Source organism: Euprymna scolopes, chromosome 41, assembly GCF_053919585.1.
Source record: "Euprymna scolopes isolate OS-2025 chromosome 41, ASM5391958v1, whole genome shotgun sequence".
NCBI classification, from domain to species: Eukaryota; Metazoa; Mollusca; class Cephalopoda; order Sepiida; family Sepiolidae; genus Euprymna; species Euprymna scolopes.
In genome coordinates, this window is record NC_136522.1 from 67,468,989 (window position 1) to 67,492,523 (window position 23,535).

Sequence of the window (23,535 nt, forward strand, 5' to 3'; positions counted from 1 at the left end):
TTTATTTTTTAATGTCTTCATTAAACTGTACAAGTACCGAATTTTTTATGATGCGCATACCCGTCATTACGTACCTCCTACGCGAGACACAGATTTACCCCCACCCCACCCCCACCCTATATGTAACACGATGTAACTGTAATTATTATCATCCTAACTTTTGTACCATTAAAAGAGTAAGCTTCAAATCAACTAGTAATATTTATTTTACAGCGTACGAAAATAATAAAAATGCAAGACCAAAATCGTGTTTACATTATTGACGCCTTAAGACAGCATTCCTATGTAGTGATCATTTTGAAGGTGTAAACATACCTGTGTTTAAAAAAATCTAGCAAAAATCAATTAATGGTCAGATTTTCATGAAATTTTCGATACGGTTGGTGCAAAAACAGTATCATTTTCTCACATATGTTACGTTTATATACGATTTCTGAAGTAATTCATTGATATATATATATATATATATATATATATATAGCCATGTTATATATCATTTTGAAGCGCGTTATTTGCTCTATCAAATCGTGTTATTCGTTACAATTCTCAATCTCTTCATTCATTTTTTGCAGGCTTTTCGACAGCATGGAAAAAATTAAAATCCGCACAATTTTCTTGTTCCAGTTTAAACTAAGCCGAAAAGCTGCTGAGGCAGCTCATGATATCAATTGATGTGTTTTGTCCAGGAACGACTTACAAACGTGTGGCACAACGGTGATTCAAAATATTTTACAATGGTGATGAGAGCCTTGAAGATGAAGACGGTCGTGGCTGGACGACTGCGGTTGATAATGAACATTTCAAGACTTTAATTGAAGCTGATCCTCACAAAACCACACAAGAAGTTGTTGTTGAACTTGAGATCGACCACTCAATAGTTGTTCAACATTTAAAGCAAATAGGGAAGTCAAAAAAGTTGGATGAATGGGTGCCGCATGAATTTAACACTAATAAAAAAAATTGTCGTTTTGAGGTGTCTTCTACGTTCCTTCTGCGCAACAATAACGATCCATTTCTTGAGCGGATTGTGACGTGTGATGAGAAGTGGATCCTCTATGACAACTGGTGATGTTCGGCACAGTGGTTGGATGTCGGAGAAGCGGCACAACACTTCCTGAAACCAGAATTGCACCAAAAATGGTTATGGTAATTGTTTGGTGGTCTGCGGTCATCTCATCCATCACAGCTTCTTGAATCAGGCCGAAACGATTACGGCGGAGAAGTACTGCCGACAAATTGACAAAACATATGTACCCGAGATTGGTCAATATGAAGGGGCCAATTCTCCTCCATGACAACGCTTGCCCGCACATTGCTCAACTAATCCTACAGAAGCTGAACGAATTGGGCTACAAGACTCTGTATCATCCGCCATATTCACCGGACCTCTCGCCCACCGATTATCACTTTTTAAAGCATCTTGGCAACTTTCTGTGTGAAAACTGCTTCAGAAGCCGAGATGATACTGAATTGGCCTTCAATGACTTCATCGCTTCCAGAACTGTGGATTTCTACGCTAATGGGATAAATAAAGTTGTTTCTTGTTGGCAAAAATGTGTCTATTTTAAAAATTCTTATTTCGATTAATAAAGTTTGTTATAAAAGGAGTTTTGAAGTTGAACATCAAAAAACGACATCATACTTCTTATAAAACTAAAAACAATTAAAAAATAGTTATATATATATACATATATACATACATATATATATATATAAATATATATATATAAATATATATATATATATATTTATATATATATATATATATATATAAATATATATATATATATATATATATATATATATAAATCAAGGCAATAGGAATGAAAAGTTTACCCGACAAAAACAAGTGTAAACTTAAAAATAAGATAAATATTAATATTTATATAGTAATCCTAGCCAAATAAAAAAATCTCAATACAAACACGATAGGTAGTAGAGCTTGTCATAAAGGAAAAAAAATCAAGACTGTAAATTAAAATTTGAAAGGAAATTTATTGTTCGACAGAATACTCCAAAAACAATTTTCAAAAAATCTTATTCCGCGAAGTTTCAAAGAATGCTATTCTTCTTTTCAGAGGAAAGAAAGATATTAGCAAATTATTAGCAAATTATAAGCAAATTATTAGTAAATTATTAGCAAATTATTAGTAAATTATTAGATAATTATTAGTAAATTATTAGTAAATTATTAGCAAATTATTAGTACATTATTAGCAAATTATTAGCAAATTAGCTGAGCAAATTATTAGTACATTATTAGCAAATTATTAGCAAATTATTAGTAAATTATTAGCAAATTATTAGTAAATTATTAGCAAATTATTAGCAAATTATTAGTAAATTATTAGCAAATTATTAGCAAATTAGCTGAGCAAATTATTAGCAAATTAGCTGAGCAAATTATTAGCAAATTAGCTGAGCTAAGAATTTGCTGGGTATGGAATTAAATTAAACAGCACTTTATGATAGTTCATCCTAAAATGCAAAAAATGTGAAAATGATAAAAACAAACCGAATATAGAAGGTCCAGAATACATGAAGACTCACTTGATGGTAAATCCAAGACACAAATAAAGTTTGTTTTATTTTATAGTCGAAATTTCAATGTCAGCCGAAAAGCGCAAGTAATTGTAGAATAAAAAGAATCCGATTGGAAAAGAAATTCAATGTAGCTTAAAGGAAATCATCCCATGAAGCAGCAACTTTATGGCAACCTACCTGCCATATCTAATACCATCAGGGAGAGATGGCTAGGATTTGCCGGTCACTGTCTGAAGATGGGTACGTACATCATCAAAATTTTTCTGTATTTTTAAATTAAAACTTGCGCCATTTTTTCTTTATGACGTCATGATATAAATATTTTCTTGGAAATCATCAAGTTCAAAGTTAAAAAATTAAACAAATTTGTACATATCAGAAAAAAAAAAGAAAATGTTTGTTTTACAAGTATTTCAATGGAATGTCCTTTGATGAACTCATAGCACTTGTGACCCCCTTCTTTCTCCTCAACACAAATAATTCCCACTAACTCGATACAAAATCCCACCTCTTCACTGTATATGTCTCTAGATGCCATAAAGCCTTCTACTCTAATAGCTAGACTTTGGAATTCTCTTCCTGTTTATTGCTTGCCTGACTACATGCAGAAATTTAAATGTAATGTAAACAGGCATCTCACTGCTCAACTACCTTCATGGAGTTCCTATAAGCATGGTCTAGAATTCATAATATTCCCTTATGTCCAAGTTGCAATGTTCCTTGTTCGGGGTTATTACATCGCCTATCGAATTTTCCCAAGTCTAATCAAAACAACGAAAAGTGAACATGCAAAAAGGTGGTAAAAAAAAAGTTTATGAAATAATGAGGAGGTTGGAAGCAGAAATATAGTTTATATACATATTTTTTCCTCTTTCTTTCATATGGGTTTTATTTATCCTTTTTTTTTTGTATAAAACAAATAAAGAAAGAAAAAACAAACAAACAAACAAAAAACATATAATCTAGGATGGCAATAACGTAAAAGTCTTTTGATGAGGAAACAGAGGAGGGAAATTTACAAACCTTCATGGCTAACTCATAGACAACCGTATAACGTTTTCTTTTTTTCCTTTTTAAGGCATCATTTTTTTTTCTTTGTTTTTTCCGCTGCTCATTCCAGGAGCCAAGCAAAACAAAAACATCACCTTTCCTCGCTGAAAGCGCCAACTCCAACTCACCCTTTTGTTCTTTTTTTTTCACTTTCTCCCGCCTCTTGACACAGATGCTCCTTGACTCCCTCTCTTTCCTTTTTCCTTTCCTGCTGCTGCTAGTGTCCACCATGATCTCGGCGTGATTTCACAAAAATAACTTGCCCTTGACATTGTCGCCATCTTTTCCGCTCTGCCATAGACTTGCGTCCGCTCTGACTTGCGTCCACTGTGATTTGCGTCCCTTTCGGGGTCTCCGTTTTTTTCCTCGCGGCCTTTGGACCGTGACAGGGTGAATAAGAGTAAGACTATATATATGTGATACTACCATCTATAGCAACACATCAAAGGCTGTAAATGACCAAGTTCTCTCTGACTCTCTCTCCTCTGATCTTGAACACGTGGTACAATGGGGAAAGTGGTGCCTGGTTACTTTTAATGCATCTAAAACCAAGCTCCTATCTTCACATCATCACCGATCTGATCCCCATCTGGCATCAATTGAAATGAATGGCTCTCGTCTTGGGGAGGCTCCATGTTTTGACAAGCTTCTGGGCTTGACCGATACTCCTGATCTGAAATGAAACACATGCATCAAATCCATTGCCAAGGTCGTTGGAAAAATGGTCGGACCCTTCTACTGCTCCAGTAGATATCTCACTCTTGATGCAGTTCTCTACCTATATAAAAGCCAGGTACGTCCAATGTTGGAGTACTGTTGCCACATCTGGGTAGGAGCTGCTAAAAGTAGCTTATTCTGCCTTGACAGCGTTCAAAATAGACCGTAGCTTAGTGGGAGACGCTTTTTCTCTTCCCTGCAACCTCTTTCCCACAAGAGACGTTGCGAGCCTGTCTCTGCTTGATCGTTATTTTCATGGCAAGTGCCCATCTGAACTCAAATCTATGGTACCCCCTTACCAAACTTTCACGAAAAACACTCGTCCACCTGAAAACACTATCAATAATTTCCCCCACTCCTTATCTATACCTAAACCTAAACGTAGATTCCATAAACAAAGCTTCTTTCTTAGAACTGTATGCCTATGGAACTCTCTTCCGTTTGCCTGCTCTACAGCTGATTATAATTTTATTGTCGTCAAGTCCATCAAGTCCAACTTAAACAAGTTCTTGATGCATCGTCCCACTACTTATGATTACTACACTATAAACCTATTGACTACTGTACACCCATTAACCCTTATAGTCGAGTGGCCTCTGGGCCTTGATAAGTGGTAACTCCTATAAAAAAAAAATTAGTGTATAAGTCTGGGAGTGATCTTAGTTAAGTTTTGTCTCAGAATATCCCTGATAATTGCCGATAATCAAAATCGTTATTTTAATTTATCAATCATCGGTAAAGCCATTTTTTCCACGTCGTCGCTTAGCAACAATGATGGAACAAAGGGCCGTGAAAATTCTACTGTGGGTAAGTTGATAGCGTGTTTTTTTTTTTTATTTTTGCATGACGTTGTTCGTAGTTTCAAACTCCACACATAAATTTTTTAATTTTTTGTTATTTACTTCATCCCATAGGGGGCGATGGTCCCCCCTCTCCATCCAGACAGGGTTGGCTATACCCGATTTTTCTGTCTCCCCTTTAGTTACCGCTTTTCGGTGTTCTTCCACCCTTACTTTAAGGGGGCGGCATGTTTCACCCTTGTAAACTTTTCTGCAACTGCATGGGATGGAGTATATGCAGTTTTTGGTCATGTTCTCATCCATGCGGGGCTTCACTCGTACCAGGTTTCGGAGATGCCTCATATGTATGGTAGGCAGACCGTTGGAGGTTTTTGGGTTTCATTCTCCTCTTATACTATTAACACGTCTGGTGGATAGTATGCTATCGGGGTAGTTGTTACGACAGAGGGTATTCTTCAACCTGACCAGTTCTTGGTAGTATGTAAAAATAATAAACAGAGAGACCCACTGGAAAGTGAGAAAACTTAAAGAAACAGCTCACATGCTCGGACATAACAACCTACTGAGCAAACCAAGCATAGAGCTGAATGCAATTTGGACACCTCTGATAGAGAGAGAAAACCTTGAATAACAACATAGGTTAAGGATTAACAAAAACCAACTAAGAATTGTCCTAGTGACATATGGCCGAGTGGTCCTAGACGTTGTATCAAAGTTTACAGTTACCCAAAAAGGTGCTGAGTTCAATCCTGAACGAAGGCAGTGAAAAAGTAACATTAAAAACAGAGAATCAGCAACTATGTCCCAAAGCCTAGCTGGAGTCCGAACACGGTACCCCCGTAATAATAATAAAGGGTTGGGTTCGAGACTCCTAACAAACGGTTCCCCAGTTCGATACAAAACACCTGACGAAGGCCGGAGGGCAAAACGGCTGAAACGTTGTGACAATAACAACCAAGATGAGGAAGTCAGTCCGACAATCTCAATCAAAGTATGATAGGTTATGAAAAGGAGGGGTTGTAAAGAGATAGGTTTTGATACTAAAAAATTTTACCCTAAGCAAAATATGAAAGTAAAGATAATTTTCGCGAAAATATATTTTTTTATATCAACTTTGTTTCCATTCGTAGCCAAGAGTGACCAACAAAATGATGTTTCCTTACAAAGAGAAAATGTTATTTATATAATAATATAAATATACAAGAAATAAATGTTACCATAGTCAGTAAAAGTTACTTTTATGGTAGAAAAGTTCATTGGTTTGTATTTTTAAGTAGTTTGTAATAAAAAATTTTTTTTTTTAATCACGAACCAGTTTTAAAAAAAATCAATATGGCAGCGACTTTGAAATGGAGAGCTCTGTTTTCAATTTGAAGGAGGGGCACCTGAGCATTCTGTGTTAACAATTTAAGAGAGTTCCGTCAACGTAAGGAATATTTATAAACATATTTTAATGTTTTCTGTTATTTTGTGCTTGAGGAATATTCGATTATGGCATGTGTAGTTTATATAAAAATTCATTTAAGTAGTTATCGCCTCAAATTTTGTTTTAATTTCGGTTCGCTGAAATTATTTCAAGTAAAGAGCATTAAAAACTATTTCAAAACAAAAAAAAGATGATTTGAACTTTTATTGACTATGGTAACATTTATTTCTTGTATATTTATTTTTTTGAGTAGTCATTTGTTGGCTTTTCTACTAAACACTATTACTAAATAATATCGACGAAATATCGAAAAACAAAGAAACAAAAACAGTTTTGAAAAATAATGAAGCTTTACTTACTTTAGTAAAATATTCTGAAACAGCAAAATGGTATATTAAAAAAGTAAACACGTAATTACTTTAGTTTTTTAAAGCAAAGAATCGATATAAATATGAATAAGAAGAAAATGGCGCCTTTTTCAAGCAGAACAGCTTTGTTTCAGTTTTACAGTATTGAACGGTGTAGTATTGCACCGTCGGATTCAGGGTTGTACTATTGTAATGTAAAGAACAGGCAGAAAGGGTTATAATCAACTTAATTCTTTCTAGTACACTGCCAAAAACAAAAAGCTTAAACAGATATATAAATAAAAATGAAAAGGTTATGTAAATGTTTTTAAAAAGGCATGTAATCACATGAGCAGGATTTTTTCCCTTCTTTTGACATGATAACAAGTAACGTTCTTATTTTTTTATTATTTATCTATTTTCGAAAGAGTGCCACATGCAAGTGGAGAAGCAAAAAAACAGAGTTATGCAAAATTTGTGTCGAGAATTGTCTAACATTACGACTTTTTTTTTGCTTTTACTTTAATAAGAACGTGAATTTATGAGGTGAATTTATTTGAGACAATATGATTCAACTCAAAAAAATAAATAAAATCTAACGTGAATTAAGATTAAAGTTAAGGTGTTATTGTGGACCCTCACCCCTTTTAAAAACCTTGTTAAACTTTGTGGTATATTTCCATTCTATGGAGGTCAGGCACGAGCGAACACCCATTAATTTTATTATATCATATTTCTTCAAACTGAAACATAATTATCAAAGTATACTTACGCAAATAGATACGAAAAGTCTTTGTTAAAGTTTGTGCCATATTTCCATGGAGTACAGGTGCGAACGCAGACCCCACATTTTATTATACCATCCCTATTTAAGTTGAAACATACTTATCGACGTATTCTTATGTACATCTATATCAAAAACCCTTGTAAACGTTTTTTTTTTCATTTTTTATTTCCATACTTTGGACGCCAGGCGCGAACGCAGAGCCCACAATTTTTATGAAACACCGTTCTGCCGGATCAAACATACCCATTCCTGATCCTCGATACATCTTCTATCATTATATGTAATCAGTTTTTTAAAATAGTCAACTATATAGGAGCCTATTCGTGACCAGACACACACACACATACACGTTCAGCTTTATATTATATATATATATATATATATATATATATATATATAATAGTATATATATATATATATATATATATATATATATATAGAGAGAGAGAGAGAGAGAGAGAGAGAGAGAAATCTGTTGTTTATATAAAGCGACTGTCAATTGTAATTTTTGGAACACAACTGTTAGGTGTAAAAGTGGGTAATGTGGGCTATATTTAGTTTAATTTAGTTTTATGCGAAGGGGCAAAGAAGAGAGAAAGCGAGGAAAAGAAGAGAGGAAGACAGAAACGAAGAAGGGCACAGAGAGGGGGAGAGATTATAAAACCCGAATGACTATTGTTCCTATTTACTTGCCTCCCCACGAGGGCAGAGTTAGGCACAAGGTCAGTTTTTAATGTGGGGAAAATCCAGTTCCCAAAAAGGGGCACTCTGGATAGGAACAAAAATAAAAACGGTCTCAGTCATGAAGGATTTCTTCTCCACTGACCGAGCATAGAAAAGATGAAGTGTAGCATCAGAACAGATACTACGCTGTGATCTTGGCCCAAAGGCCTGTGAAAATGAATAATGTCACAAAATATTCATTTATTTTTCAAAAGCTACCATTCATCCTTTATGACGTCATCCACTTTGCACCTGAACAATCTGCACCCCTCTTACAATTTTTTTCCGTTTTCAACGATTTCTGTGGATTATTATCATTATCATTAATCCTATTACTTGCCTTCCCACGAGGGCACAGTTAGACACAAGGTCGTTTTTAATGTGGTGAAAAATCCAGCTCTCCAAAAAGGGGAACTCTGGATAGGAACAAGAATAAAAATTGTCTCAGTCATGAAGGATTTCTCCTTCACTGACCGCGCACAGAAATGTGAAGTGCAGACTTAAATAAAGGTACTTTTGCATTTAACGACGCACACTGAAATAATAACGTTATTATTTAGAAACCTATCATTTAACATGGGGAGTGGGAGGGTATTTTGTATCTATTCTGTACTTTCATCTAACAATTTAATAAAAAAAAATATCGTAAAACTTGAATGTAACTTGAAAATACTATTTTAAAAATAAAGCATCTTTAAAAAAAGTCGTAAAAAAAAAATAAATAAGTAATGACGGGGGGTTGGGGGGGGGGGTCGACAGACCGAACTTTTCTCAAAGTGGAAAGTCGCAAAAAAATAAAAAAATAAATAAAATAAATAATAATATAGTTGGGTGGGTGTGGGAGGGGGGGCTGTAAACGAGGCTGTAAATCGGTTCTAAAAATGGGGGATCGATTCACTAGAACGTTGTATGTGAAACTGAACCCCCTCTCAAATCTTTAAATATTGATCTTTTCGGTACTTGTAACAGTTTAGTCAAGACATTAAAAAATGAAAATATCGGAAAAAGTTTAAATTGTACGTATCCGTATTTCATCAAGTAATTTTTTTTTTACAGCGAAAAAACAATTTGTTATGATACCGAGCAAAAGTTTCGATTTTTAGGAAGAAAAGCTAGTATTAAAGATGGGGAGGGAGTGTCGGTGCTTTAAACTGACTTATCTCCCCGTGGCGCGTTCTACAATTCAAACAAAAATGAAAGCAAAATCCGAGATGTCTGCCTTAATGCGCTCTCATAAAAATGTGTTTTTTCCGCTGTAAAAAAAAAAAACTACTCGATCAAATTAAGTGAAATTTTTTTTTCGGAGATCTTCAATTCAATACGGATACGTACAATATAACCTTTTTTCGCTATTTTCATTTTTTAATGTCTTCATTAAACTGTACAAGTACCTTTGTTTCAATTTTTACCTGGTAGCTTAGTGTCTAATCAATAATTATCCGAAAAAAAAAAAACCCCAAAAAAAGACGAAAAGAAAAAAAAATGCCAGGAAGGTGCTGATTGTTCAGGTACACCTTAAATTGTTAGGTGAAAATACGGAATAGTTACAAAGCACATGCCCCTCCCCATATTAAGAATGGGTTTCTAAATAATAAAGTTATTATTTTATCACGGTCCATATTCTATCTAAGTGCAAAAAAGGATACTTTGGCAGACTAGTGATGTTTTCAGGTGAAAACATAATTACGTACTGACGTGTCATGTCGAAATTCGTATAAAAATTTTAAAATGCGTCGGTAAATTTTGAGATTAGGTCCACCTCAACAATTTTCTTTTAAATGACGACTTATATGGGTTTTCGACTATGCTGAATACGAAAACCGCATTGGAATTTTGCAGAAATAAGTAGTTATCGAGATATAAAAAGTTGTATTATGCATTGTATTCTTTGGCGGCCATTTTTTATGCGCGTGCGCGCCATAAACAAATCTACTCATTTATGACTGGACACTGCACGCGCATAAAAAAGATGGTCGCCAAAAAATACAATGCATAATACAAATTTTATATATCGATAACTAATTATTTCTGCAAAATTTCAATCCAATTTTCGTAGTCAGCATAGTCGAAAACCGTTAAAAGTTGTCATTTAAAAGAAAAATTGTGGAGGTGGACCTAATCTAAAAATATACCAATGCGTCTAGTAAAGAAATAATTACAAATAAAAACAGTTTATCGAATTACCGAGTTTTACCTATGTTTTACTGTGGAAGAGTTGTGTGACCAATCTGTGTGACAAACTGACTTATCTCCCTTGATTTTAATTAAGGCTGCGACATTAAAAAAAAAAAAATGTCAGAACGCTGTGGATGTTTTTGTTTTTTTTGTTTGTTAAAAATACATCCAGCCCAGCACATCTACTTAATTATTTTTCGTTTGTTTGTTTGGTTAATTTCGACATTACACTTTAGTATGTAATAATGTTTTCACCTGAAATGCGTTGGTTGTGAACATCACTAATCTGCACAAGGCTTCCTTTCTAGGGCAATTGCTCTTGACATATCAAAGGCCTTCGACAAGGTATGGCATAAGAGTCTACTTCACAAGATTTCCAGCTACGGTATAACTGGAAATGTTTTCTCAATCATTAAATCATTTCTCTCCGATAGGCTCATAAGAGTAGTGGTCAATGGACAAAAATCAGAGGCCTGCAGTATTAATGCTGGAGTCCCTCAAGGGTCAATCCTGGCCCCAACTCTCTTCCTGATCTACATCAATGACCTCCCTAAACACATACTTAAATCATTTGTTGACATCTATGCTGATGACATGACCATCTACAGCAACACATCAAAGGCTGTAAATGACAAAGTTCTCTCTGATTCTCTCTCCTCTGATCTCGAGCGCGTGGTTCAGTGGGAGAAGACGTGGCTGGTTACCTTTAATGCATCCAAAACCAAACTCCTATCATTACATCATCAACGCTCTGATCCCCATCTGGCATCAATTGGGATGGATAGCTCTCATCTGGGAGAGGCCCCGCGTTTTGACAAGCTTCTGATCTGAAATGGAACACGTACATCAAGTCTGTTGCCAAGGTCGCTGGAAAGATGGTGGGATCCTTCTACCGCTCCAGAAGATATCTCACTACTGATGCAATTCTCTATCTATATAAAAGCCAAGTACGTTCAAGGATGGAATACTGCTGCCATATCTGGGCAGGAGCTGCTAAAAACAGCCTATCCTGCCTTGACAGAGTACAAAATAGAATTTGTGGCTTAGTGGGGGATGCCCTTTTCTCTACCCTGCAACATCTCTCCCACAGAAGAGACGTTGCGAGTCTATCCTTGTTTTATTGTTATTTCCATGGCAGGTGCTCGTCTGAGCTCCAATCTCTGGTCCTCCCTCGCCAATCTTTCACGAAAAACACCCGTCTAGCTGAATCCACTGTGAAAAATTTCCCCCACTCTTTATCTGTGCCTAAATCAAAACGTGGATTCCATGAACAAAGCTTCTTTCTTAGAACTGCACGCCTGTGGAATTGTCTTCCGTTTTCCTGCTTTCCGGCTGACTACAATATGGTTGTGTTCAAGTCTAACGTAAATAAGTTCTTGATGAGCCGTTCCATATAAGTTATCAAATTTAACAAATTTTCATTACTAAGAACTGCACGCCTGTGAAACTCCGTTCCATCTGCCTGCTTCCCACCTGACTACAACTTGGATGTCTTCAAGTCCAACGTTAACAAATTCCTAATGAACCGCCCCCTTAAGTAAACACTTCATCAAATCTCCACACTAACGTAATGTACTTGCAATAACCCTTATCCCTGAGTGGCTTCTGGGCCTTGATAAGTGATGACCACCGTGTAAAAAAAAAAAAGCACACAAAAAACTTTTGGTCAAGATAAAAGTGTAGTATCTTTTCCGGCAGATACTGCAAGCTATGACTAGCTAGGACTAGCTATGACTAGCAAAGACCAGATGTGGGGGCAACCCCACATGCCTGACCTTTAACCAGCTCCCATTTCCCACCTCTCGGGAGCTGGTCCCCCCTTTCCCTTCCCCCTCCCTTCACTCCTCACATTAAAAATTGGCCTTGTGCCTAATTTGCTCGGTGGGGGAGCAAATAAATACCATCTGTTCCAGCAGATGCTGCAAGCTATGACTAGCTATGACTAGCGAAGACCAGATGCGGGGGCAACCCCACATGCCTGACCATTAACCAGCTCCCATTTCCCACCTCTCGGGAGCTGGTCCCCTTTTTCCCTTCCCCCTCCCTTCACTCCTCACATTAAAAATTGGCCTTGTGCCTAATTTGCTCGGTGGGGGAGCAAATAAATACCATCTGTTCTTCAGATGCTGCACTTCATTTTCTTGTTCTCTTTCGGTGGAGGAGAAATCCTTCACGACTGAGACAATTTTTATTTTTGTACCTTTTCTCCACGTTAAAAAACGACCCTGGTGTCTAACTCTGTCCCGTGGGGAGGCATAGTAAATAGGTACAAATAATATAGATACATAGAGAAAGAGATACATAGAGATAGATACATAGAGAAAGAGAGAGAGAGAGAGAGAGGCAGAGAGGAGGAGGAAGACGAAGAGAGAAAGAGGGAGAGGGAGAGGGAGAGAGGGTGAGAGATTAATAAAAAAGAAAAAAAAGAAAGAAAATTGATGACATCACAAAATAAGGTTTATTTTACTTTTTTCAAAAGCTACCACTTATCCTGTATGACGTATAATATTTTTATATAATTAAAAAAAAGAAAGAAATTATTTATATACGAAAATAAGAAGAAAAAAATAGCTTCATTTTAATTGGTTCTTTTTCGAACTTCGGTTGTTTCCGATAATTTCCGTAGAAAAACCGAGATCATGACGACGACGACGACGACGACGACAACATCAACGTAGCGACGCACTGAAGGAAGGTCTCTCTACAGGAAGACGGCGCTCTTCCTGTTGTCTGCTATATAGAGAGACGACGCATTTTATTGGAGATATTAAAAGTGTCGGTTGATGATGGAAGGCGGCGGTCCGTATGGAAATGTTTATATTATTGCCTTGTCGATCGTGGCGACCATCGCCATCATGATTGTGTCGGCCATGTACACGATTCGTAACATTAAAAGGGTCTGGTCCATCAAGAAGAAAAGGTCGGCGAACGATTCGACGAAGGAGAAAAAACGGAACAATGTTGCCGCCAGCGAAGCGAACAGTAATTTAAAAGACAGGCGGAAAGATGCGAGAAGAGGAAGAAGCTACGGTGAGAAGGAAGAGTGTGTAGCGTCAGAGACAAATTCAAATAATGGGGCCTCAAACTCTTCTACTTGTGAGTAAGTTGTCCATAACAATCAAAAGAAAATGATTGTTTTGTTTGTTTATTGTTATTGCTTGTTGCTCTATTATTATTATTATTATTTTTTTTTTTTTACTTGGTTTCCACTTTAACTATGACATTTTTTCTAGTGCAGAGTGATCCGGACGTAAATAATAACGTTATTATTTAAAAAGCCATTCTTAACATGGGGAGGGTGTTTTGTACCTTCAACCTTCAACCTTACAATTGAATAAAAAAACATTTCATAAAACTTTAATTAAACTTGGAAATACGATTTAAAAATAGCGCGGATCACTCTCTGTACTAGCACCCATTTTCCTTTCGAGTATGCTGAAAACAAACATTTAAATTTTCCGCAGTTTTCCGGATATCAAGCAATGCCATTCCTTATGTTATTCCTGGTGGTAATATTGGTACGCGCGAGCGCAAACTCGAGAAACTACGCACAAGCACGCGCGTGCCAAGATAGTCACCAGGAATAACGTAATAAATGACGGTGCTTTTTGCTTCTTTCGCGTTGTCCTCAAGGTTACTAGACCGTAAGAAATATTGGTCAATTTTTACGACGTACACCTGCGTATTATAAGCACCCCCAATCTCCCTATGTTAAGAACAGCTTTCGGAATACCCATCCCCAATCTTAAAAGCCGTTCTCAACATGGGGAGGTTGGGGGGGGGGTTATTCCGAAAGCCGATCTTAACATTATTACATTTTCACCCCAAACAAGGCACATTGCCACTTTGATGTAGGGGGCTACTATTAGGGACACAGGCTACAGGGGTACTAAGTGGGGAGTTGGGCAGCAAGATGTCGGTTCACGTTACACTTGAACTTCTGCATGTCAGTACATGGGGAGGTTGCGTGTTTATAATACGCTGGGGCACGTCGTAAAAAATTGACCGAAATATTTGAAGCCAAAATAAAGGCCAAAAAGGCCAAATTGATAACTGTAGCCAAATTTTCACAAACAAACAAACAAAAAAAGAAGCCAAATTGTAACAACAAAGATTGTGTGCGTAAACAATTAATTTGTGTGCTTGTGTAGATTGGTTAATGTAAAAATTACGAAAATGGTTCATTAGAAAAATAATTATTAAAAACAAAATGTTCCAAAGTTGCGATTTTATTTTAACTCGTCTGAGATCGAAATCAAGGTAGATAACTCTAACTGAAATATACGTAATTGTTGAAAATGGACGTCAATTTTCTGAATATCATAGATTTGATAGGGATCTCCAAAAACTGGGCAAATGTGTAGTTTAGCGGCGTAAATTATCTGACAGACTAAAAATTATTTATTTTATATAAAACACATTATTAGACCGAATTAGGTTGAAATAAAACCCGAAAATTTTTCATTTTTATTATTTTTTAATCATTTTTTATTAGATTAAATGGACGACAATCGAAGCCGCCGCCATATTTTTTTAGTAATTAAAGAGCGTAAAAAAGGCCAAATTTGGCCTTAAATAGACCAATCTGTCAAACTTTAGAAAGGCCAAAGTTTAAAAGCTAGAGAGCGGCTTCGGGCTTCGATTGTCGTACATTTTAGTGTAATAAAAAAATGATGAAAATGAATTTTTGGTACTCATGCACTTATTGATCCGTGCTGAAATAATATTATTTAAAAAGCCATTCTTAACATGGGGAGGGCAGGTGTTTTGTACCTATTCTGTACTTTAACCTTACAATTGAAAAACAGCCTATCCTGCCTTGACAGAGTACAAAATAGACTTTGTGGCTTAGTGGGGATGCCCTTTTGTCTACCCTGCAACCTCTCTCCCACAGAAGGGACGTTGCGAGCCTATCCTTGTTTTATCGTTGTTTCCATGGCAGGTGCTCATCTGAACTCCAATCTCTGGTCCTCCCTCGCCAATCTTTCACGAAAAACACCCGTCTAGCTGAATCCACTGTGAAAAATTTCCCCCACTCTTTATCTGTGCCTAAATCAAAACGCGGATTCCATGAACAAAGCTTCTTTCTTAGAACTGCACGCTTGTGGAACTCTGTTCCGTCTGCCTGCTTCCCACCGGACTACAACTTGGATGTCTTCAAGTCCAATGTTAACAAATTCCTAATGAACCGCCCCCTTAGGTAAACACTTCATCAAATCTCCACACTAACGTAATGTACTTGCAATAACCCTTATCCCTAAGTGGCTTCCGGGCCTTGATAAGTGGTGATCACTGTGTAAAAAAAAAAAAAAAAAAAAAAAAAAAAAAATTGAATAATAATAAAAAAAAAAACATGAAATTTTAATTAAACGTGGAAATACGATTTAAAAAATAGCGCGGATCACTCTCTACATTAGCACCGAATTTTTTTCTAGCTTTATTTCAGCCTTTGTGTCTAATAATGTTTTATATAAAAATAGTTTTTACAAATTTTTGTTTGTCATATAATTTACGCCGCTAAACTACACAGTTACCACTATTTTTATATAAAACACATTATTAGACTAAACGCACGACATTCTAGGCCACCGTAAAATTTGGCCCTTCTAACGTTTGACAGATTGGCCTTTTTATAGCCAAATTTGGCATTTTTTACGCCTTTTCACTACAAAAAATATGGCAGCTTAAAACATAGTTCATAAAAGAACGTAAAAAAGGCCAAATTTAGCCTTAAAAAGGCCAAATTTAAAAAGCAATATGGCAGCCTCGAATGTCGAACATTTAGTCTAATAAAAATGATGAAAAAGTAATAAAAATTAATTTTTTGTTTTATTTAAGCCATTGGGTTTAATAATGTGCTTTATATACCCCCCCCTCCCCCCCGGTCCTGAACAGAATTTTTGTGAAATGTCAAATGGTGTTCTACTCGGTAAATGTTGACGCCTTATTTACGGAAAAACAGTTAATTAAACTGCAGAAGCATCAGCTAAATAAACTACACAAGTTCTATAATTGAACCCCTCCTCAAAAAACGAAAACATAAAAATGTTTTTGTAAACCTGTGAAAACTTTTTAGATCAAAAATATGTGGTTCATTTTTTTTTTTTGTTACATAGATTTTACTATGTAACAAAAAAAAAAAAATGAACCACATATATTCCTCTGCGATGTGATAAGTCCATTCACTACGTGTGTGCACATGCAAACGCATCATGTCAGAAAACACTATTCAAGGCAGTGAAATGGTGTAAAATAGGCCCAGGGTCCGGGGGTTCATACCATGCAAATGGTAAATTTGTGATGGGTTTAATTATCAGATTCGTTGTCAGCGAGCTCGAATACCCCTAAAAAAACAAATTAGAATGGTCGGTGTTGTAGCATAAGGTAACATTTACCAATCATTTTCCGTAATTTTTTTGGAATTTATGCTAAATTCGGCATGACACGTAAGTACGTAACGTTTTTCTATGGTCGCCATAAGTAAAACAATGCACGCACGTGCTTTCACAATTTAAATGTTTTGGCTTATTTTTGTTTGTGAAAATTTAGCTACAATTATCAATTTGGCATTTTTCTGGCCTTTTTTATTAAAGCTTTGGCTTCAAATATCTTTAAAGTCTGACAACCCTGAGGACGACGCACTATTGTAAAGAAGCACCAAAATGACATTGCTTAATATCCAGAAAATTACTTATTTGCAGAAAATTTAAATGAGATATTCGTTTTCAGCACACCTAAAAACCGTCAAGTCATCATTTTAAAGGAAATTGTTAAGGTGGAAACTAGGTAAATATTTACGAAGATGCTTGTTAAGATGAGTTGACAGATTGATTTTTTTTTTTTTAATGTTTTTTAAGCAAAAACAACTGTACTTACTTAATTGTTATGTCGAAAAATTACGGAAATTCAGAGTAGAACAATTGATATTGTGTTTTTAGTAAAAAAAAAAAAAAAGTTTATGGCTATAAGGCTAAAAACAAAACGTCGCCATTAAAGTAGCAAAAAGGGAGACAAGTATGTCTCCTGTATTTGCAATCTTCAAGGTGTTCACATGTAGGGGAAAATACCATTGCCCTTCCGTTTTCCCTCAATTTTCCATAAAAATTACTTTTAAATATAAGTAATTGTTCTACTCGATGAATTTTCATAATTTTTTAATATATTACTATTTTCGACATGACAAGTAAATACTGTTGTTTTGGCTTAAAACAACATATTAAAAAAAAATAATAAAAAGATGCGTGTACAAAGAGGACAGATCAAATAAGGGAGATAAATTGTGAAACGAGGGAGATTTTTTTATATTAAATTGTTAGGTGAAAGTAAAGAATAATTCAACTGGTGCTACCAGATCAGGCTGTCTGAAGATATTGGCTTCCTGTGACGAAATTCGCCTAACATTGATGCTTTTTGTTTTTCTACTTCCTTTTGCAAAACTTAATTATGTTCTCCAAAAGCAAAAACAACAACCCACCTTTTCCCCCTTTTCCCATTTCCCCCTTTCTGACTTGTTTCCTAACTTAAAATGTACCAAACATTAATACTGTAACCCTTTTCCCTCTCCCATTGCAAAACTCATTCATGTTCTGCAGGGAAGGGAACAAAAATGATAAAATCCACTATAAGACAACCAAACCAAACACTACAAACTAGTGATTGAAGATACAAAGAGCTCGAAGAATATAAATCTTCTACAAAGTAATTGGATGCAGCATGAGTACTATTTCCCAAATAACTGGATTCGGCATTAAATAACGTGAAAAGGCTTGATATGCCGTAAAGCAAAACGACCAAACGAGAGTAATTACAAAACCCCTGCCCTTTCTCATTTTAAGAATTGCTTTCTAAATGTGATTTGAGCGCTATACAATAAGTGCGTAAGTACCCATTTAGTTAAACAACGAACAACAAAAACAACTCTAATAATTAAATTAAAGTTTGAATAATTTCCAGTTCTATTTTTGCAAATTTATATATAAAAAAAATTTTTTTAATACAAAAAGGAATTTAATTGAACAAACAATAAGCAAAAATTGAAAGTAATCTAAAATATGCTTTCTAAAATAAACAATCTGAGCTATGTCCCCTGTTTCTGTAATCTTATTTTCTAAAAATTCCATCTGTTGCTATTTTTTTTGTACAAGCACCCAAACGTGATTCTTCGTTAACAGAGCGAAAATCGAAATATTGAATTTCATGGTTTTCTTCAAGATCAGCACCTCCCTGTGTTGACAAAGGTTTAAAAATTGAATTTAACTTAAAAATCTTATCTACAAAAAAAAGCACAGTTTGTAAACTGCAGAAGTAATCTAATATATAAAAGGAGATATATATATATATATCTCTGTCTGTCTCCATATTTTCATAGTCTTGTCTCTTCTGAAACTAAAAGTCGCAGAACGGCGCTAGGGGCCTGAAATGATTGGATTTTTTACAGACTTTAATGGGTGTTTAGTCGGTTAAAATAGTTTTTAATGGGTCAAAAATTGAAAAAAAAAAATCATTAAACATTTTGTACATTCATCTTAGTTTATTTTTAATCAGTTTATATGCGTGTCACGTTGGTACAGTGGTAACGTCACCAGCTTTGAATGCTACCGTTTTGTTTTTGGTTTCGATTCTAGCAAACAAATACTTTTTTTTTTTTTTACTTTTGAAATCCCGACTCTATAATAATATATACGAAATCTGGACAAATTAAAATGCATGCAGATTTTGTATTTATTATAGTCAATTCTAAAGTAAGAAAAAAAAAAATATAACTTGGGTGCCATTAGCTAGAATTGAAACCAAAACATATAGCTCTCTAACCTTATCCATCACCGTCTGACCAAAATTCATATGCATAAAAAAAACTGCAAAAAATAACGTTTAACCTATACATGTTAATTTAAATATCTGTGATACCAGAATCGACAATACAAGATGAAATTGTATTTAAGCTTTTTAAAATATTGCTACTGGTTTCATGGGTAATGTTATTAATTGTAGTTTTGTTTGTTTTTATTTATTTATTTTTTTTTTCTTTATTCTTTACTCGCGTTTACTACAAACAAAGCATATCGCCACTTGGACATAAGGGGATACTATTTGGGACCATGCTTAGGGAAGATTAACAAGATGTTGGTTCGCATTACATTTAAATTTCTGCGTATCCGTACAGTCAGGGAGGCAGCCAGCAGGAAGGGAGTTCTAAAGTCTAGCTGTTTGAGTGAAGAAACTATTAGAGTAGAAAGCTTTCTGGCATTTAGGGACCTCAACAGTGAAGGGGTGAGATTTTTTTGCAAAGCAGGTTTGTCGGGGATATGTACATCGAGAGAGGGCACAAATGCAACGAGTTCATCAGAGCATTAAAATGATTGTAAAACAGACACAGGGATGCAACATTGCGGTGATGGGACAGGGGTTGGAGCTTAGTTGACAGTGTGGGACCTATTAAGTTGGAGACTCTTCTTTGGACCCTATCCAAGAGGGAAAGACTAGCGGTATATGCACAAGCCCAGATGTAACAATATTCCATGCATGGGTAAATAGTGGCCTTGTAGGATACAAGATATTCTCAGGTGTGAGTAGCACGATAGAGGGAACCCATCTTCTTTTCAGTGTGACCTAACCATCTGTGGTGGCCGAAATTTACATTAATAACTGTTCTAATAGAATTAAATTAGAGCTTTTATTAAGTGAACAAAATCCCGGGCAATAGTCGGGTGCCTTGCTGACTCTATTATTTGGTCGACGATGCAACCAAATCAAGGAAAGGTGGCTTCAGTGGCGGATTTGGGATTGATAATAATATTTAATAATAATATTGTTTCGCTATATCGTAATATCGTCAATGTATTTGTTCCAGTTCATATTGTCTGTGAATGTTAAGCCGAGGAGTTTGAAGGAAGAATTGTAAGTTGTTGGGTTTTGATGAAGATCGCTAACATGCCATTACTAACGGGTAGAGCATTACCATTGTCAACCAATGCCTCATCCGCATGTGTACGACGTGTGATGGTGTATGGAAGTGAAAGCTAGTCGAGTGAGGCTTAAGGATATGTATTAGATGGAAAGAAATTTGTAAGCACTTGTACCTCCTCGGCATAAATATTAACCTGACAAGCAGCAAAATCTCACCCCTACACTGCTGAGATCCCTAGGTGCCGGAAAACCTTCTACTCTAATAGTTTCTTCTTTCGAATTGCTAAACTTTGGAATTCCCTCCCGAGTCCCTGCATTCCTGACTGTACTGACATGCAGAAGTGGAATGCGGGCACACATTTCGCCACTCAACTCCCTACATAGTGTCCCTATAAGTTTAGTCTCAAATTATAGCCCCTTGTGTCAAAGTTATACTGTCTTTTTTTTTTTTTTTTTAGTTATTTCACTAAAAAAAAAAAAAAAATATGACGGATGTGTAGTGTATGTCTTAAAGATAGACTTAGATCTGATAATCTCAGAGAAAGATTAAATCTAGGACAGACAGTTGAGTGTTTGAAAGCTGGAGAAAACATTGAAGCTGAGATTTGTTGATGGTGTGAATTGCGGTGTTAGTGAAGAGGAGTTCCGCCAGTTTTCCTTTCGGGATTATAGCAAGTGCTACCAAAATACATGAACAGAGTTCTGTAAATTAAAAACTAAGAAAAACAAAATTTTATAACAAAACATTTTTGTATCTATAATTTTATTCGAATATCGAATGAGGATAATTTGTATTATTAATATTATTCGGACTAATTTTCATAACGTTTTGGCCAATGTAATCTCTGATCGTCTTGTCAAACTCGGGAATCGGATAAAATACTAGGTAAAATTGAACTCTAGTTAACACTATTCTGGAGGTTGGAGGTTTAAACCATCAGTGCAAGCGATATTAAGAATACATTTGCAAATTACTTGATTTCTATTTGGTCATGGCTACTAGAATAAGAGCATACTACTCCAGTGAGGGTTGAAGATATGTGTTGCATGGAAAGAAATGATATGAGAATAATATGATGGATGTGTAAGACAGGCTTAGATCTGATGACCTCAGAGGAAGATTAAATCTGGATTGGATAGGGAAAAATTTAGAAATGAGAGATGCACTGCTATGAATTTTTTATTACGAAAACGAAGCATAGAATACAAAAACCAAAACCTCTTTTTAAAAACGAGAACGGAAAAGTTTGTTTCAGTGGCAGAAAATTGAACAGTGTTCAAGTGAGGAAAAGGAAGAGTAGATGGTTCTTTGGGCTGTCGAAGGTCGGCCAGGAGTTATCTCTGGGTGAAGATCGTCTATGCTGGAGAGTCCAGTGGACAGGGACAGGGGAGAAAGATAGGTCTTTTATCAATTTTTATTGCCGTGTCCTCTCTGCTGGCCCACCATGATTTCCAAAGCAAATGCATGCGAAATGACGTCACCGTAAAGATAAAGAAAAAGACTATAAAAAAGAAATGATACGGGAATGATATGATGGATGTGTGATGTGAGTCTAAAAGAAGACTTAGATCTGATGACCTCAGAGGAAGATTAGATCTGGGTAGTATGTATATGGAGATGTGTGCAGAAGAGTAGAATTTGATGGTATGGTCACGTTGAAAGGATGGATGAGAGTTCTTGTAGATGTAGAACAGTTGCGGTAGCAGGTCCAGTTCAAAGGAGAAGGTTAACGAAAACATGGGAGGAAGTGTTAAAGGAAGGGATTTGAGAGAAAGAAGGATAAAGACCTGGCCAGAGATAGGTTAGTTTGGAAGTTAGTTTCTTAAAGTCATCCAACACATGTCAGCATGTAAAACAAACATTAAACCAATGATGAGGATGTCAGTTGAATGATTAACAATATGAAAGGATTGAAAATTATGATTTTTTTTTTTATCCAGAATCTCTGTTATATTAAAAACAAAACAAAAATGAAGAATATTTATTTATTTATTTTTTTATTTTTTTTAGAAAGCCAAAATGATTTTTTTTTTTTCTTGAAATAGATATTTAAAGATATTAAGCAAGTTTTCACCTAAGAAGAAATTGAGTGTTGGCACACAAAAGCTTTAAAATAGTCCAGTTAACATCCTGACGAATTACCACCAAGAACTTTCCAAGAAAAAAAATGATAAATAAGAAATCGCTTGAAAAGAAAAAAAAAATATATATCGCTTTGGCTTTCTAAAAGCATTTTAAATATTCACTTAATGATAATTTGAAAAAGTGCCACCCAATTTCTAAAAATTAAGAAAATCTGTACGATGTATGTACCCGGAACGAAAATATCATATAAATTGAACAAGCTTTATTTAAAAAAAAGATTTATGAGTAAGACAGAAGCTACTGTCTCTCGTTACCATCTTGAAAATAATCTCAAGAAACAAGGGAGATAAATCAACAATAATTCAAACTTGTGAGATTTTTGTTGTGCCTAGGAATTCCCATTAATCACTTAAAAAGGATTTTCTTTACTTTTGGTTTTTAATATATGGGGGAATTCTGGACAAGAACCTAATGTTATTATTTCAGCACGGTCTGTATTTCTTTTTTTTTTTTTTTTTTTTTTTTTTTACAAAGGAGTTACCAGTTATCAAGACCCGGAGGCCACTTGAGGATAAGGGTTAATGAGTGTATGATAGTCAATGGGAAAATGTCGTAGTAATCGTTAGTAGTGCAAAATTTGGTAAATTCAGTTACTCATCAAGAACTTGTTTAGGTTGGACTTGAAGATGACCATATTTTGGTCAGTTGGAAAGCAGGAAAACGGAAGAGAATTCCACAGGCGTGTAGTTCTAAGAAAGAAGCTTTGTTCATGGAATCTACGTTTAGGTTTAGGCACAGATAAAGAGTGGGAGAAATTATTGATAATGGTTTCAGTTAGACGAGTATTTTTCATGAAAATAAGGCAACGGGGGACCATAGATTAGAACTCAGACGAGCACTTGCCATGAAAATAATGATAAAGCAGAGACAGGCTCATAACGTCTCTTCTGTGGGAAAGAATTTGCAGGGAAGAG

At 35.5% G+C, this 23,535-nt stretch overlaps 1 protein-coding gene across 2 annotated transcripts in view; it reads left to right on the forward strand.

The window, feature by feature from the left end:
• Positions 1-13,006: 13,006 nt before the first annotated feature.
• The window catches only part of LOC145266590 (uncharacterized), a 34,536-nt gene continuing 24,007 nt past the window's right edge, over positions 13,007-23,535 (forward strand). Inside the window, exon 1 of one of the 2 annotated variants that reach the window (XM_080122436.1) lies at positions 13,007-13,669. In XM_080122436.1, coding sequence (XP_079978562.1) covers positions 13,642-13,669 — 28 coding nt within the window. In that variant the 5' untranslated portion in view covers positions 13,007-13,641. The remainder of the gene's footprint in view (positions 13,670-23,535) is intronic. The other variant, XM_080122435.1, reaches the window with a different exon arrangement.